The sequence below is a fragment of the Phodopus roborovskii genome, unplaced genomic scaffold (assembly GCF_943737965.1).
Source record: "Phodopus roborovskii unplaced genomic scaffold, PHOROB, whole genome shotgun sequence".
Taxonomy (NCBI): Eukaryota; Metazoa; Chordata; class Mammalia; order Rodentia; family Cricetidae; genus Phodopus; species Phodopus roborovskii.
In genome coordinates, this window is record NW_026126469.1 from 16,980,655 (window position 1) to 16,999,175 (window position 18,521).

General features: G+C 36.7%; 1 protein-coding gene across 14 annotated transcripts in view; it reads left to right on the forward strand.

The window, feature by feature from the left end:
- Dlg1 (discs large MAGUK scaffold protein 1) overlaps positions 1–18,521 on the forward strand; it is a 195,451-nt gene that overhangs the window by 24,219 nt on the left and 152,711 nt on the right. For all 14 annotated transcript variants that reach the window (XM_051191287.1, XM_051191289.1, XM_051191290.1 and 11 more), the window contains exon 3: positions 1,876–2,042. In XM_051191287.1, coding sequence (XP_051047244.1) covers positions 1,876–2,042 — 167 coding nt within the window. The remainder of the gene's footprint in view (positions 1–1,875; positions 2,043–18,521) is intronic.

Sequence of the window (18,521 nt, forward strand, 5' to 3'; positions counted from 1 at the left end):
TTAACTTTTTAAAACTATATTCACTTTGGTTAGAAGGACAGTTAAAACCATTTGAGGATTTACAGTCCCAGTCTGAACAGTGGTGATAGAGATATAAAATATTAGTACTGATTCATCTGAAGCATTTGTAATAATGTTTATTATTACAACTGTTTATTAACCACTGTTTATTAAGAGTGCATTATATGCTAGAATCCTCCACACTTTATTGTGCTCAGTTCTTGTAGTTTACAATGAGGCAAATTCACAGTTTTTCTTGTTCATGTAGCAAATTGGTAAAAGAATTAGGATTTTAACCCAGCACTTTAAAGACATAATTTATTTAAATTTATGTGCATTTGTGGTGATATATTATTTGTGATCTAATAAAGCCACTGGAGGAGATCAGTTTGCAAAGCCAGCCACATTAGTTAGCCATAGAAACTGTGCATTGGTAGCACACACCTTTAATCCCAAGGCTAAGGTTTAAGAGGTAGATGGATCTCTGGTATTCAAAGCTACCTAGGGCTACACAAGATTAAATCAGTCTATAAGAGTGAATCAGAGCTCACTTTAATCCCAGAATTTGAGAGGTATAAAAGGTAGCATTCAGTCTCAGAATTAGTCTTCTAGGCAGTTTGAGGGCAGCATAGCAGTCTGAGTGAATCTGAGGAGCAGTGAAGTGGGAAGCAGTTTGAGGGTCACCTCTTTGAGCTGAGGTAGAGGTAAGAGCTAGTGGCCAGCTGCTTTGCTTTTCTGATCTTCAGCTTGAAGCTTGAACCTCAATATCTGTCTTTTATTAATTTGTGCTAAATACATTGGTGTGAAGGAACTGGAGTTGTAGACAGTTGTGAGCTGCCCTGTGGATGCTAAGAATTGAACCCAGGTCCTCAGGAAAGGCAGTCAGTGCTTTTAACTGCTGATCCATCTCTAGCCCCTAACCCAGCAATTTTAAACATACATATGTATGCATACAATGTATATTGATCATATCTTCCCTGTAATTTCCCCATGACTCTTCCTCCATATCTACTTATCTTTATGTCCAATTCAGTTTTTTTTTTTTTTTAATGACATACTGAGCCTCATTAGTTCTGCTTTTATGTGCATGGGTATGGGCCATCTACTGGAGGGAACATGGGTAACCTAACAGTCATCATACCTCAAAGAAAAATCCTGTCCCCCTTCCAGCATTTGTCAGCTGCCTGTAGCTTTTTAGTTTAAGGTGAGCTTGTGAGCCCCTCTCCCATCCTAACGTGTAAGATTTATTTTATTTTAACCGTGTGAATGTGAATGTATATGTTGTGTGTAGGGTTATGTACATGGACATATAGCTATCTTCAGAGACTACAAGAAGGCATTGGATACCTTGGAGCTGCAGTTTTAGGCAATAGTGACTTCACTGACATAGGTGCTGAGAACCCAACTGAGGTTCTCTGCAAGAACATTAGGCATTCTTAACCACTGGGCAGTCTTAACTATGAGCCATCTTTCCAAAACACTGACTTTTGAAATGTAAAATAATTTAACTTTACATGGTGCCCTGCAAGTTTTGATGAAATTGTGACATAACGAAACGGGAAAGTAACCTACTGTTAGTATATGGTTGAGCTGTGCAGGATGGTGCACACCTTCAATCCCAGCACTTGGGAGGCAGAAGCAGGCAGATCTGTTTGAGTTCAAAGCCAGCCTGGTCTACAGAGTGAGTTCCAAGACAGAACTGTTACACAAAGAAAGGGAAAGCCTGTCTTAAAAATTAAAATAAACAACAACAAGAAAGATTGGACTTATTTTTCTAATTAAGAGTAAGAAGTTGCCTTTGAATTCTGTTGTTTTAGCATTGCATAATTTAGGAGATATATATGTTTTTGAAATTTTCATTTTTTCCATCTCTAGATATTCAAGAATTTTATGAAGTGACCTTACTTGATAATCCAAAATGTGTAGATCATTCAAAGCAGTCTGAACCAGTTCCACCTGTGAATACTTGGGAGATTGCCAGCCTTCCGAGTACGACTGTGACTTCAGAAACATTGCCCAGCAGCCTTAGTCCTCCTGTAGAGGTAAGATAACATGTTCACAGAGTCACTTTTAGTGATCAATTTATTCAGTTTCATTTTTAAAAGATGGATATTTTGTGGAACTAATAGTGAGATGCAGTATAGAGTTAAAGCATTCCTAAAAATATAAAGAATCTCTCTTGATTCTGTCTTAAAGTTTGTAACTTGAGGTCTGAAATACTTGTTTTAGGATATTAGACAGTGTCTTACATGGTAGACCTCAAAAAGCTCTATTGTATAATTATTAATGTGGCCATTGTAGTTTGAAAAGATGATTTTGCTTTAGTGTTTTTGCCTAGAGAGTATAATTGTGGCTTTGAGCCCCTGCTAATAGAAGTCTCTGTTGACTGGCTTGAAGAATTGCATTAAAATTCAACTGAAGACTAGCTGTCCTTCCTGTCAGTATTGGTTTTTACATTTTTCTGTAGTCAAAACTGCCTACTTCTTTGAGTTTTCATAACTATCTTGGTAATTGGTAATGTTCTTTTTTTGGTTGTGCTATATTGTTGCTTGTAGAGTTGGATGTGGTGCAGCATTTGTAATGATGATTCTGCCTGAGAAGCATTAGTCATTTAAAAGTGGTTGTCTCTAAATTTGATTCTAGGCTCTTCTGGTTAGTACTAGACTGTGCCTGGAAAATTGAATCCGCTTCTGTCTGATGAGTAATAAGTCAGAGAAGGGGTGGTGGGTAGCAGCAATGGAGCACATTGATGATGAAGCAGTCAGGTTTCACTTCCTTTTATTTAATTTATTGTTGCATAATTAGCATTTCAGAGCAGTGGGAATGAGCACAATATAATCTCTCACCTATACTTTAAAGCTGAAAAAGAGAAATCTAAAAGAAACGACTGACCCAACTTATTTGGCTAGTTTTGGGCAAGTCTGTCTTTGGATATCAAACTTCTTAACATTGAATTTATAATTTGCTTTACTAACCTGACAGAACCTTACACATTTCTCCTTGTATGTATTCTTGTCTTCTTTGCTTTTTTTTAAGATTATGTTTTCTTGGATCATACCATCTCCTGTTTTAGTTGATATATTGTTTGCTATAATGATAATTCATCCTGTGGTGTATTTCAAATGCAATTTTAAAATGCCTTTAGTTATTACTATGCTTCAAATAAATATGTTGCCACCAAAATAAGTTGCCTAGCATGCCTGAGGCCCGGGGTTCAGTCACTAGCTCAGAAGAAGTGGGGAGGGATGTGACTAGGTCATGAGGACTTGTTCCTCAGGAGTGGGATCAAGGGCCTTATTAAAAAAAGCTTCCTGCTGAAATTTAAGTCTTCCCTCTGCTCTGAGAGTGAAGCAAGGAGTCCCTTACCATGGCACATACCTAGACTCTAGGCTTCCTAGCCTCTAGAACTGTGAAGAATGCACTTCTCTTTTATATAAATTATTGTCATATGTTACCAGCAGTTACAGTTTTCTGTTTCATACTTATTGTCTTAATCCTAAGTTAAAAGACCTGTGTTTAAAAAAAAAAAAAACTGTTAAGGTTTAGGAGCATTGACTTTCATGTCTATCCATTGTTTTTTCTGTTTCATTTACAATTCTTGTTATTATAAAGCATAGACTTCTTAATTTTTAAATAGATTTTTTTTTAAAGTTATTTTTAAGTTCACTTTATTTTATATGTTTGAGTGCCCTGCTTGCATGTATGTATGTTTCACATACATGCCTAGTGCCTGAGGAGGATAGAAGAAGGTCTGGAACTGGAGTTATGGGTAGTTGTGAGCCACCATGTTGGTGTTGGGAACTGGACCCCAGTTCTTGGCAAGAACAACAAGCACTCTTAACCATGGAGCAATCTCCAGCCTCCCTTTTATAGATTATTTAAAAATGTCTGATACAGTACAACAAATGGAAATGAATATTCATTAAATTAAAAAAAATGAACTCTTTTTGTGAGGTGTAAATTTACTTCCCTATAGATTTCAGTAAGAAAGGTTGACAGTGTTGTCTTTGTTAGGGCTACTGTTGCTACTAGGAAACATCATGACCAGAATGCAAGTTGGGGAGGAAAGTGTTTACTTCCTTATCACTATTCATCACTGATGGAAAGTTAGGGCAGGAATTCAAATGGCAGGAATCTGGAGGCAGGAACTGATGTAGAGGCCATGGAAGGATGCTGCTTGTTGGCTTGCTTCCCTTGGCTTGTTCAGCCTTCTTTCTAATAGAACCCAGGACTACCAGTCCAGGGTGGAACCACCTATAAGTGTTTGAGTCCTCACCCATCAATCAGTAACTAAGAAAATACCCAACTGCTGGATCTTATGGAGGCATTTTCTCAGTTGAGGCTCCCTCCATTCATGTAACTCTAGTTTATGTGAGAAGTTGACATAAGACTAACTAGCGACATTATATTGGAGAATAAAAGGTATAGCTTAGTATACAATGCTTGCCTAGCATGTATGAGGCCCCTTAGGTTTGATCACCAACACTGAAGTAAAGGGATTTTAGAAACATATTTTTATAACTGTGTGAAACACTGATACACAGAAATGCTATGTACAGCCATGGTTTCTTCACCATTTAAACTGTCTAGATATGTTCAAGGCTCAAGCAAACAGAAGAGTAAGAACTGTTTTGTTTTGTTTTTGAGCTATACATTTTCCCCTCTACTCCTCTTCCCTCTTCCCCTCTCTCCTTCCACCCCACCCGCACCCCCTGCTCCCAATTTTAAAGAGTGAGAACTTTTTTGTATTTTTGTTTTTTGAGACAGGGTTTCTCTGTCCTGGAACTTGCTCTGTAGACCAGGCTGGTTTCAGACTCAGAGATCCTCCTGTCTCTGCCTCCTGAGTGCTAGGACTAAAGGCATCAGCCACCAATGCCTGGAAAGATCGAAAACTTTTAAATAAAAATGTTAGATGTGAGTAGTTTTGGAAAATATGTGAGAAAAGGATAGGATCACATGGTGTTCCCTGTGGGAAATGCTCAAGTAACATTTGAAATTCACACCCATTCATGGATGGACTCTTAAGAGGAACACTGGGATATGTCCATCAATTTCTAGATTATTTTTAAAATGGGGAAATGCATATGACAAACTTGAATGAGGTCTGTTATTAGAAACTATGGTTTTTGTAGCAAATAGTCTGAAAATATAAGTAGTTTAAATACACTGACATGCAGTTTTGAGAACCCTGAAATGTTTGGAGATGTAATTGTTTTTGAGAGTAGGAAATGTGTTCCCCTCTTATCCATTCATTCTTGCTGCTTTTGGATGGGAGGCTAAGTGATCACTGACTTGAACTCTTGTTTGAGTCATGTTTGTGGCTGAAAAGACTTTGGAGCACACTGACCCAAATTCAAACAAATGCAAAAATATATTTTTATTTAACTACAGATTGAGAGATAACCTGAAAATTCTGAAGTAGTTTTACTTTATACAAGATTTGAGTTATTATACTCATGCACTAAATCTTGGTTAGGCAGCCCTTTTCTGACTAAAATGTCATCCAGCTTGCTTTTGCCTCTTTTTACAATGTGGTTTTTTTTTTTTTTTTTTTTTTTTTTGTAAAAAAGTATTTGAGATTGATCATTTTCTATATTTATACTTGTCTCTTCTCTTAATGATGTAAATCTTGGCATTTTTATGGCATCTATCCTATTTTCTTTGTTTTATATATTTATTTACAGTTGGCAACAGGTATAAATCTTGCCAATTAGTTAACCCTATGATGTTGTTACTTTTTTTCCTGATATAGTAAAATTAAGTTCAATGTAGTTTATTTTTAAAAGTGATGCCTTATTTTCTTTGTGACTTTTTATGTCTGGCTTTCACTTTGAACACACACACACACACCATCCCTCCCTCCTTCCCTCCTAGGGAGATGTTTAGAGTAATGCTTGTTTAAAAACTGTTTTGGGGGCAAACTTTCCTTGTATAACCATCTTCGTGCTGATGGTCAGTTATGGGTGGCTTGCTTTCTTGCAAAGCATTTTACTGCTGACTTACATTCTAGCTCCTCCTTTTCCTTTGTTATACTTTGATTTAGTTTTTTAAAAAGCAGCTTTTTGTTTTAGTAAAAATAATTCTGGCTGGGTGGTGGTGGCGTATACCTTTAGTCCCAGCACTCAGGAGGCAGAGGCAGGTGATCGCTGTGATTTTTGAGACCAGCCTGGTCTATACAAGAGCTAGTTAGTTCCAGGACAGGCTCCAAAGCTACACAGGGAAACCCTATCTTGAAAAACCAAAAATTAAAATAAAAAAAAAATACTATTGAATTACTTTGAGAGAATATGTGACTTTAAAGAAAGGAAGATTTGGAGTAGGAGAAATTGCCCAATATACTGGGTTATTATTGCAGAAAGAATGTATTTTTCTATTCCCAGTATTACATTTTAAGTGGCCAAAAGAACCAAAGGATTAAAAAAAAATTGAGACCCTAAGAACAAACTTTTCTATGCCTTTAGGATAAAAGAGACCTCCCTCCCTCCCTCTCTCCCTCCATCTCTTCTTTGCTCCCCACTCCTTCCCTTTCTCTCCCCTCCCTCCCTCCCTCTCTCCCTCCATCTCTTCTTTGCTCCCCACTCCTTCCCTTCCTCTCCCCTCCCTCCCTCCCTTTTTTGAGACATGGTTTCTCTGTGTAGTCCTGGCTGCCCTTGAATTCAGAGTTCTTCTGCCTCTGTCTCCCAAGTGCTGGGATTAAAAGTGTGTGTCACATTGGGTTAAAGGACATTTTTTCTAAGGGCTACAACACAAAAAGTCACTGGAAATCAAGCACTGTGGAGGCTTAGGCTTCAGGGTGATCATGAGTTTAAGATCAGCTGGGGAACTTGAACCCTGCTTCAAAATAAACTGTAAAAAAGAAATCTAGGACTGGCTATATAGCTCAGTGCTAGCAAATGTAAGACCTTTGATTTTTAAAAATGTCTGGGGAATGTACCTTGGTAGTAAAGCACTAACCTGATATGCCTGATATGGAGCCCTATGTCTGACCTCCAAAAATCAAGAATGCTGACTAGAGAATTTTTTTGTGGTTTTTAACTTTGATTGGATTTTAATTATAGAACTATTGTATCTACTGGGTATGGTTGTGCTTGCCTCTGATCTCAGTATTGTAGATATCAAGACAGGAGTATTTTGAGTTTGAGGCCAGCCTGTGCCATGTAGTAGGTGAGCCATTCTTCCAAAACATAATCAAAACAATCAAAAAACAAAAAAAACATAAAAACAAAAAAAAAAAAACAAAAAACCCAGCCAACTAACCAGTAAACAAAAACAACAAAAAAGAAAAATTTTTATGTTGCATATAAAGACTAATTTTCTTTATTTGTAACCACTTCAACACACGAAATGCAAACCACAGCCAGAATTTGATAGGAAAGTGGTCAAAGGACATGAATGAACAGTTTATAAAAAAAATATAGAGAAGCAAAACTCACATCAAATAAATGCAAATTTAAGTTGACGAGATATTTTCAAATGATTAGCTCATTAAAGATTAGCTAAATGAGTACACAGAAACTTATGTGGTTGGTAGAAGAGGGTACACTTGCATAATAATTGAGAGACAACAGTATATAATTATGTATCAGGATTTATTTTCTCAGAAAATAATTAAAAATGTGCTTATTATAGTATTCCATGTCATATTAATAAACAGAAGAGAGGAAACAGTCTAAATGATTACCAATAAGGAGCTGGATTAAAAACATATTACTGGCTGGGCAGTGATGGCACACGTCTTTACTCCCAGCATTTGGAAGGCAGAGGCAGGTGAATGTCTGAGTTCAAAGCCAGCCTCATGTATAAAGTTAAGTTTCAGGACATCCAGGGCTGCATAGAGAAACCCTGTCTCAAATATACATACATACACACACATACATTATATTGGTCAGTGACATGGCTTAATTGATAAAAGTGGCTTCTCAAGACTTACATGGTCGATGGGAAGAACTGACTTCCACAGGTTGTACACAGTTCTGCACATGTGTGTTGTAGCTCTTGCACTCATGTTGGCATGAATATACACATATGCACACAAAAAGAAAACTTTTTTTTCTTTTTGGTTTTTTGAGGCAGGATTTCTCTGTAGTTTTTTTGACCAGCCTGACCTTGAACTCACAGAGATCCTCCTGCCTCTGCCTCCCAAGTGCTGGGACTAAAGGTGTGCACTACCGTTACCTGGCTTGTAACTAAAACATTTTACTGTAACTATTTTAAATTGTATATATTATATATCTCTGTGACTTCAAGGACAGCCTGGTCTACATAGTGAGTTTCACTAGGACAGCCAAGGCTATGTAGAGAACCCCTGGTTTGAAAAACCAAAAGAAAGGAAAATAAAACTAAACAAACAAAACAAAAAACCCAACAAACCAGAAACTGAGGTTAGTTGTCTGAAAGAACATGTACTTAGTCTTTTTCAGTACTATTGCTTTATTGTGCTTGTTATCTGTAGCCTCACTTTCCCAGCCCTTTAGAGTTCATCCTAGCAGGATGGTTATCTTAAGTGGTGTGGGGGGATAATCTCTTCTTCATCTAAGTGTGCCAAGCTCTTCCTTTTGGACCACCAACCAATTCCCAATTCATGACATTGGGATTTATTATTAGTTACTAATGCTCAGCCTAGCTTAGGCTCATTTCTGGCTAACTCTTTTAACTGTTTCTCTTTATCTACCTTTTGCCTTGGGGCTTTTTACCTTTCTTCTGTATATCTTACTTTCACAGCTTCTCGTGTCTGTCTGTCTGGCAGCTGCCTGACTTCTGGCCCCAGGTGTGTCCTTTGTTCTCTCCTTCTCTTGTTCTCCTCCTATTTATTTTCTCTGCCTGCCAGCCCTGCTCATCCCCCTCCTGTCTAGCTGTTGGCTGTTCAGCTTTCTATTAGACCAGTCAGGTGCCTTAGGTGGGCAAGATGAAATATTCACCACATCTTTAACATACTTAAGCACACAACCTTATATCATTAAACGAATGCAGCATAAACAAAAGCAACATACCTTTACACAGAGTAATAGTCTGCAGCACAATCAAATGTAGCACATCTTTGCCTACTTAAAATACTATTCCACGTCTTAGGGTTTATTTTAACTAACTAGAGTTTTTTGGAGTGGGACAATTAAAAGCATAAGTTTAATCCAAAGCCTGACTTAAAAATGTATTAAAGAGCTCTGTTACACGTGTAGGAGGTATGTAGATATTCATTATGATGGCTGGTTGGTTTGCCTTTAATTTTTCTGTCATTAGAGTAACATTAACAAGCACCTTTTCATATGTCAATTCATTTTTAAAAGTCTAGGATTTATTTATTTGTTTTGAATATTTTACTTGCTTGTATTATGTACACCACATTTGTGTCTGGTGCCCACAGAGGTCAGGAGTTGTCAGAGCCCCTGGAACTGGAGTGAACCACTGTGGGGATATTGGGACTTGAATGTGGGTCCTCTGCAAGAGTAACACATGCTCTTAATTGCTGAGACAATTCTCCAGTCCCCAAGTTGGTCGTTTTGATTTTTCAGTGAAAGTATCTTTTCAAATTTATTAACCATTAAAAAAAAATCTATCTTATGATTAACACGATCTCTATCTGGATATAATTCCTTGTCAAATGCTATATTATTTTCTTTAATTCTTGGTCTTGCTTCTTCTGCTGTCTTTTGTTTTTGTTTTTTGAGATAGTGTCTCACTATGTGCCCGTGTCTGCTCTGGAGCTCTCTGTGTAGACTAGGCTGGTCTTGAACTCACAGAAATTCCTTGCCTCTGCCTCTTATTGCTAAGATTGAAGGCATTGCCACCATGCCCAGCATTCCTGTTTTTTAATGTTCAAGGAAGCCATATTTTACAGTGAATTTGGACCCTTTTTATGTCTCTTTCAATTTTTGGTTTGGAAAAAAACCTTATATCCACAGAAAAGTGTGTGTGCACACCCATGCACATACATACACTTAAGGTCCATTGAGTTAGGGTTTGTAAGTCTATAGCTTTTACCCACATTGGAAAATTTGACCCACGGAGTAGGACCTGGTCACATAGTCTGTAAATCTCAACTACTGTTGAGTCTATGACAAGAAGGCTCAGAGGTTAAAACCTCTGGCTCTACTTCCAGAGGACTTAGGTTCAATTTCCAGCATCCTTATGGCAGCTCACATCTCTCTGTAATCCAGTCACAGGATTTTACTCCCTCTGGCACATACAGGTGGTACATAGATAAATTTAGTCAAAACACCCATACACAAAATAAATAGGTAGGTAGGTCGGTAGGTAGGTAGATAAATAAGTCTAAGGCTTGCCTGGGCTACAGACTGGGTTCAGGGCCACTCAAAGCAGTTCAGTGAGACCCTGTCTCAAAATAAAATCTAAAAATGAGGGCTGAGGTATATAGATCAGTGGTAGAGTCTTTACCTAGCTTGAAAAAGACCCTGGGTTAAAAGTGAGAAAGAGAGATTGCATACATTTCCCCTTCCATCTCTTTTCCTTAGGGTTCCAGTAGCATGTAAAACAGTTTGATTGATTGTGTTCCATGCCTCACTAGGATGATAATTTTTCTTCTGCTCATTTTAGATGGTTTTTATGTCTTAAAGTTCATTAAATGTAGTATCATTAATTCCATTCAGAAAATTTTTCATTTCAATTAAGGATCTCTACAAGTTCAGTTTGGTTTTTTATTTCCCATATCTCATAATATGGTCATCATTATTTGCTTGCTTGCTTGCTTGCTTTTGTTTTTTTCTGCATGAACTTACTGGGACAGAACCAAAGTAATTATTAAACTGCCCTTGTTTCATGTTTGTTTTTATCACTTGTCATTTCTGTCTCTTGATTGGCTTTTCTCTTCTGGGTTATAGTTTCCTGCTCTTTACATGCCTGTTCATTTTTAGTAAGTTTGGCAGATATTGTGAATTTTAACCCTTTGTAAGCATAGATTATTTTATTCCTCTAAATATTCTTGAACTTTGCTTTGGTCTGCAGTGAAGTTATTTGGAAAAAGTTTAAAATCTGTTGTACTTTTAAGCTTTCTTTTTTTCTCTCTTCTTTTTTAATACTAGGGACACTTTAGTGTAAGGCTGAGTTTATTCCCAGATTTTGGCCATACTCTTAATCCTGTCTGGTGTCCTGCTTATAGGAATTGTTTTGTTATTGTTGGTACTATGTGAATTCTGGGGAGTGACACTTCCTTTTCCTCTACCTTCTGGATATTTTCAAAGCCTCACATAGATGTTTTTTCTGATGAAGATGATCAGAGCTAATGTGGGCATTTGAGGGAGCTCTGCTCATGCAGCCCCATTCCCTCTGCTCACTCTTACCACGGATCTGGACACCTTGGCCATACTGAGTTTTCAGTTAGGTCTTAGCACTGTGCTCTTTTTAGTTCTCTTTCTTTGCTGTTACCCCCAAACTTGGCTGGACAGTTACAGGGCTCATTTTCTGTTTTCCCTCCTGCAGGTTCATTGCTTTGAACTGCCTGCCTCTTTTCAGTGCCTGAAAATTATTCCTTTATATTTGTCTAGTGTTTTTGTTTTAGTTGTTTATACTAGATCATTTTGTTCCCTGTTAAAAGCAGTTACCTATATAGAAAGCTACTAGTATTCTGTGGTGGTCTTGATTATCTTATTTTACTATATATTAGGTGAGGTAGTATCATCTCCGAAGGCTTATTTTAAGACCTTTTAAAGTAGCTTATTATAAGGTAGCTTCTAAATCATTTCAAAGAGCAAATGACTAGAAAGAAACTTTGATTTAAAATGTGCCTAGTCAATCCCAGTTTGGGTGTTGATAGGTGGAGTAAATGCAGAATTAATACAGATTAGACGATCATTCCTGAGTATGAGATGTACATTCAAGATAATTAAGTACATGAAAAAGGTAATACAGTTAACTGGTTACATCGTGGGCATTATAAATATGCCACTATTGTCCAAAGAGGGAAAATAGCTGTACTTAAAATGGGTACTAATAGGAAATTGGGTAAATAGTCAGGTGACATTTTAATTTAAGAAAGCAATATCTTATGCAACCTAGATTCTGTAAAACTGAAGTCAAGTAGGGGTGGTGTGCGTGCATGCATGCATGTTTGTGTGTTCACGCACATGCTCACAGATGTATGTGGCATGTGAGTATGCAGTATAAGGTGAGTTTGCAGGCATACACGCACTTGTGTGTTCAGACTAGAGGACAGTCTCTGATGTAGTTACTCATTTGTTGTCCTCCTTTGTTTTTGAGACAGGGTCTTTCATTCACTTGGAACATGCCATGCCATTTTAGGCTAAGTTGGCTGACCATCAAGCTCCAGTTATCTGTCTACCTTGTTTCTGCTTCCCCAGTTCAGGAGTTTGAAGTATGAATCTTAAACCTGGCTCTGTTTATTTACTTTTTAAAAGTTCAAATGTGGGTTCTGAGCATTATACTCGGGTCCTTGTGCTTTCAAGGCAAGCACTTTATCAACTGAGCCATCTCTCCAGCCCATATCTGATTAGAGTGGTAGAGTTATATGGATGACTGTGGTGTCTAAGATGAATATAAAGAACCCAACTAAAATTATTTCCTAAAATGTGACTATTGTTAAATATACATCAAAGTAACTCAAATTTAAATGGCTATTTAATCTATATAGTCTTTCAAGTTTATAATTGAGTTGGCAAAGGTATTTTAGAGGTTTTCTTGGGAAAATGAGATGTCTCATTTTTAGGATCAACTCATATTTTCAGTTTTGTAATCACCTATAGTTTAGATGTTAGAAAGGCTACTCAGTCATCAACACATACTGAGCCGCCATTACATTCTGGTTACAGTATGCTAACCCACAGGTGCTGAGGACAAAACAGTAGATGCAGGAGACATTCTTGAGTTTTGCCCTTGTTGGAACTTAGAATCTGTTGAATATAGAAATTATAACAGAAGTAAGGGTAAGGATTCTTAATGTCACTGTGTGTTTTGTAAAAGAGAAACTAAGTATGCCATCGTTTCCTCCCCTTAAGAAAGAAAACAGCTGCTTATACAGGTTATTAGTGGGTTGAACCATGCATGTTTCTTATTTGCTAAAGGGATTGTCCAACCTCCAATTGTAGGAGGTCTGCTACACTGAGGGAGACCTTCCCTCTCTGGGTATCTTAAGATCTTTATGAGAAGAAATTTTGGAACAATAAGAAAGATAACAACTAAATTCTTCTACTTTTCTTCACAAAATGCAATGCCCTGTCAGTATTTGACTATCACATGTTGTTTTTAGTATTCTAGCTTAAAAAATGATAAATTTTTTAAGGTCCCAAAATTGCGGATAATACTCTTCCTTACTATATGTGTTCATAGGGGAGTTGGAAGTTTGTGAAAGTGAAAGCCACTTGGCATTGCTGTGTCTTTCCCCTTCTCTATTAGTCTGTGATCTTGAGGGATAGACTTGATTTAAAAAGTTAAGTGACCTCTGGGTTAAAAATGAGTACTTGCTTAGGAGTTTGAAATGGTACAGTTATAACTGCCTCTTTGTGGTGCATCTTTTCCTGCACCCAAGGGGGTAGGGGTTGGGTAAGGTGGAGTTGGTAATGCAATAAAGTAAAAATCTGGCTTCATTGGTAAAAATTTTGCTTATTTTGGTAAAGAGAAAAAATTGTAAGTTTTAGTGATATTTCATGTTATTGCTTTGTTATTCCTGCTCCCCTTCTCAAAAATATCACTTGGAATATTCCATTCATTACTGCCCGAGAAAGTCATTACTTTGCAGGCTGCAGTTGCTGGAATGGTTTAGTGAAAGAAATGTTTGCTTTCATTTTTCTAGACTTTTTTTTTATTCCTCGGCAGTTCTTTGAATATAAAAACTGTATCAAACAAGGAGAAACAGATACAAATCTGTGTTGGGCAAACCTCCTTGTGGAGCATTTTATCAGATGACTCCCTGGCAACGAGTCTTGAAAAGAGGGATTAATGAAGTAGCATCTGAAGCAGCAGTGGGCTCTTACGGAATAAACCCCGACAGTTCCACAGTGTTTTGTTGGATAATTTCAAGTTCTTCAGAGACAGCTTACATAAAGAAGATTGTAGGGCACGTGATGTGTTCTGGCTTCTTATATTTCAGATAGTAGAAAAATTGCTAGCTCTAAGAATGGATCCTGGCGAGATCTTGGCACAGTTATAACTTTTCATCTATGATTTTATCTAACAACTTTTTCATTTGAAGTTTTTTGTTGTTGGAATAGGTAATTGAATAGTTTTGCTTTATGTGTATAATATTGTAATGGTAGAATAATGGATTGCCTGTGCATTGTAACTACAAAGGTAAGTAAGATACAGTATGATTTTCTATGTTCATTCTTTAAGATAAAACCATTGTTAGATGCTTGGAAATAGATCCTTGAATCCATGTGATACATAGTTAGCAAAGGCAGTAGTTTGAAATGCATTTCAGGTAGGTGAAAATAGTGTGTTAAACTGATTTTTTTTTTTTTTTTTTTTTTTTTTTTTTTCTCTAAGATTTACAGGAAGCTTTCTGGTAGCAGCATAGGTTTGGAAAGCCTTAGGCTTGCATTCCCTCAGAGTTCTCTTCCTTTGGGCATGCCATGTTAGCTGAAAGTGTAGCTCATTTTGTGAGCAGTTTCTGTACTCTTCTTTGTAAACAACTGGGTTCTTGATGTACTGTTATATAGATACTGGCCTGGACTGAGAACCCTTGAACTTGTTCAGCACTTCTTGAAGTACTTTTAAAGCCTACTTTGCCTTTTGTCCTGAGTTCAGCATTCCTCACTTACTCTCCAAACAGACCACTTTGATTTCTAAGCACCAGGCTGTGGGCCTGTGTGATTATGTGGTTATAATTCCAGGTGCTTACATTCAGACTTTACATTTGGGTTTTCAAAACAGGAAGTACCCATTTTAGTTTTTATTTCTACACACTAATGCCACATAGTGATTTTTAGACAAAACTGTTGAGATTTTAAGATTATGTTCAGTGATAAAAGAATAAGTAGAAGTATTATTTCTGAAAGCAGACTACAAATATTTCTGTGTAATGAATTAGTTCTCAGAAGTGGGAAAATTGATGGCATTGATTTTGTTTTATTATTGCATGCAGAGCTGTGGTTCAGATAGTAGTCTGTGATCAGATGCCAGTGTGCCCATGATGTGGGCTTGTCCTCTTCAGTAAAAAGGTGGACTTCTCCAGGACTTAAAAGTAATCTGCTGTATTGAAGTGTTCACAAAGAATGCTTAAGGGGCACACATGACTGAAAATTGTTGTTTGTTTGTGTTTTCCCTTTGAGGTTTTTTTTTTTTTTTTTTTTTTTTTTTTCGGATAACTGTTTGGATTTCTCCTGAGAATTACCTTGTATAATAACATTTTGTTTATTTTGGTACTTGCAATATTATATAGCAGAGTCATTTGATATATTAATTAGTGATAGATTAATTTTATATTCACCTTCCTTTTTTTAAGCAAAAAAAGAACTCACAATTTTTTATTGCTTAAAAAACACTAGATATAATCACTTTCCTTAAAATATTTATAAATTATTATGTAACTGTGAAAACCAAAATTGGAAGACATGTAGGTTGGAAATTAGGAAGCATAAAACATTATTTGTAGTTTTGAAATTCTAAATTAGAATTATTTATTCTATGATTAGAAATAAACATTTGAACATTCTTAACAAATTGCTACAGTAAGAGAAGCAAAATTCTTTTTTTTTTTTTTTTCTTTTCTTTTCTTCTCCTTCTCCAACTAAAGGCTTTAGTCCATCCTTCCTCCCCATTTTTGTTTTTCTGTTCTAGGATCCTTTCTGATTTTTGGAGGGCTTTATAATTTTTAAAAATCTGACAATGTAGTTGATATAATTCTATCGTGTTAATACTAAAACACCTCAAGTAAAATTTTCTTCATCATCCGCCTCCCCTTTCTCCCACTTGTGTAGGCACAGTGAACTAGGTAGGCATGTTGCATCATTGCTACCATGGATACCCTTAAGAACAGGCATGTGGGTTGAGCTAAAGCAATGATGATTAGTTTTTGAGGCTCCCCCCCATAACTATAATAACTATATGTTCTTTACAATGAAGGCTGTTATTTTAAAATGCTTTCAAATGACTAGGTTGTGAGATGGGATGACTAAATCTTCACTATTATTGAACTGCTAAATCTTGGCCTCTATCTACAGAGGTATAATTGGCATTTACTAATTTAAGACAGTTATAAATAGCCCTACGTTTCTTTTCTGATTAATGTATTCCTTAAAAGGAACTGAGTTGGTTTCCTCCTCTCAGAGCTGGGAATTAAACCTGGAACCATGCATATAGGCAAGTTCTCTACCACTGGGCTACATACCCAGACCTGATTAATACATTTGAAACAGAAATTCAGTGGGTTTGAAAGCATACTTCTTCCTTGAATAACATTAAAAAAAAAAGAAAAACAGAAAGGATAAAAGCTGTTCTGGGTTTAAACACTTTTCAAGGAAAGGAGCATTTATATCATGGTATTCTTTCTGGTTGTTTTTACTTGCACTAATATAGATTACACATTATTTAATCTATGCTTGGATATAATATTTTCTTATATGTCTCCCACACGATGTCTTAGAAAACAGTTTTCTCCTTGAGGATTCTTAGGTTCTTAATTAGCCACTTTATAAATATATCAGTGTAGAGCTAATATGAGGGACTAGGTAGAGAAATACAGTTTTATCAGGTTAATTATTACTGTAAGAAAGTTAATTGTAAGCCCACTAGATCTAAGGAACACTTCGGTAATACTGCTAAATAGCTTTTTTAAATAGTAACAGCAGGAAAGTGACTCTCTCTCTCTCTCTCTCTCTCTCTCTCTCTCTCTCTCTCTCTCTCTCTCTCTCTCTGCCTCTAAGGGCATATATACTCTCTCAGTGGATTTTATTTGATACAGTAATTTCTGTGAGGAAAAGAAAGAAGGGGCTAACTAACCAGTCTAACTTTAGTATCACAACATTTGGTAGTGGGATAATGACCTTTTCCCCTCTCTTTGTTATACTAATTTTTGATCATGTACGTGGAAAAGCTCTTCTCAGTCTTCTTAGGATCATTTAATAGATTGGTATGTGACAGAATAGAGCTAAAAAAAAGAGATGTGTTGTATATAGGTTCTTAATTAAGGCTAGGAAGGAGAAAGTAAACTCTCCAGCTCAAGACATTTGCTTATACTCAGTGCCAGTTGCTAATATTTATTTTTTAGGATCTAATTTTAGTTTATATGTATTGTTTTTTTCCCTGCATGTGTGTCTGTGTGTCATGTGTATGCAGTGCCTAAAGAAGCCAGAAGAGGGTATTGGATACTCTGGAACTGAGAATACAGACAGTTGTTAAATATGTAGGTACTGGTAATTGAACCCAGATTCTCTGGAAGCTCTTAACTGCTGAGCTGTCTTCTTCAGCCCCAGTTGTTAATATTTTTATTATTTAATCTGCCAAAACTTGTATATCATATTAGGTGCTTTCAGGACAGTTTGGAGATGTGTATATGGTGTGTATTATGTTACATATAATTTTATTGTATGTTATTAAATAATATATAAGATAGCATTATTGACATCAATATTAATATATATTCTTTGGATATTCTTCCTAATTAAGGAATTTTCAGTATATTTGCTTTAAGAACTGTACTAGGTTTCCATTATTTTTGTCACTAGGACTTTTTTTCAGTTCCTCTAATGTGTTTCCTTCATCTTTTGAGTATTTGTGCATAACAGTTTACAAGCTTCTGCTCTCAGATCGTACCCTTCTGACTCCAGTTTATAGATGACTTCATCAGGGCTCTCCTGGTGCACTGATTAGATTTAGTTCTTCTGCATCTATAAAAGTATGCTTTATTTCTGCTTTCTAACATGTAGTGGGCAGTGTGCTTATATCTGTTATTACTGTATTCTTAAAGTATTAGAAAAACACTGTTTTATAGTTTTTCATGGTCTCTCTGCCTGATCCTGTGTTTATACTCAGTATATTCTGTTATGGGTGGAGCTTTGGTCCAGAAATTATTTTACTGTGTAATTCACATGTGGATATTTCAGAAAACTGTCATTAAAATTTATTTATTGGGGCTGGAGAGATAGCTTAGTGGTAAGAGCTCTCTGGTTGTTCTTCCAAGGATTTGGGTTCAGTTTTCAGCACCCATTTGGTGGCTCACAGCTGTCGTAATTCCAATTCCAGGCAGGGGAGCTGTGGTGATAATTTGTTTATGATCTAGCAAATAAAGCTTGCCTAAGATCAGAGTGCAAAGCTAGCCACACTAGTTAGCTATAGAGGCCTGACAGTGGTGGTACACACCTTTAATGCCAGGACTCAGGAGACAGAGGCGGGGGAGGGGGGTCTCTGTTAGTTCAAGGCCATCTTGGGCTACAGGACATTAAATCTGTCTAAAAGAGAAACAGAGCTCACACAAAGGTCATCCCAGCATTTGGGATCCCATGCCTTTCATCCCAGCACTAGGGAGGTGGAGACAGGAGTGATAGGGCTGAGTGGAGAGAGCTATATAAGGTGGGAGGAGATGACAGATGCAGTCTAGGCAGAAGGTAGTATATAAG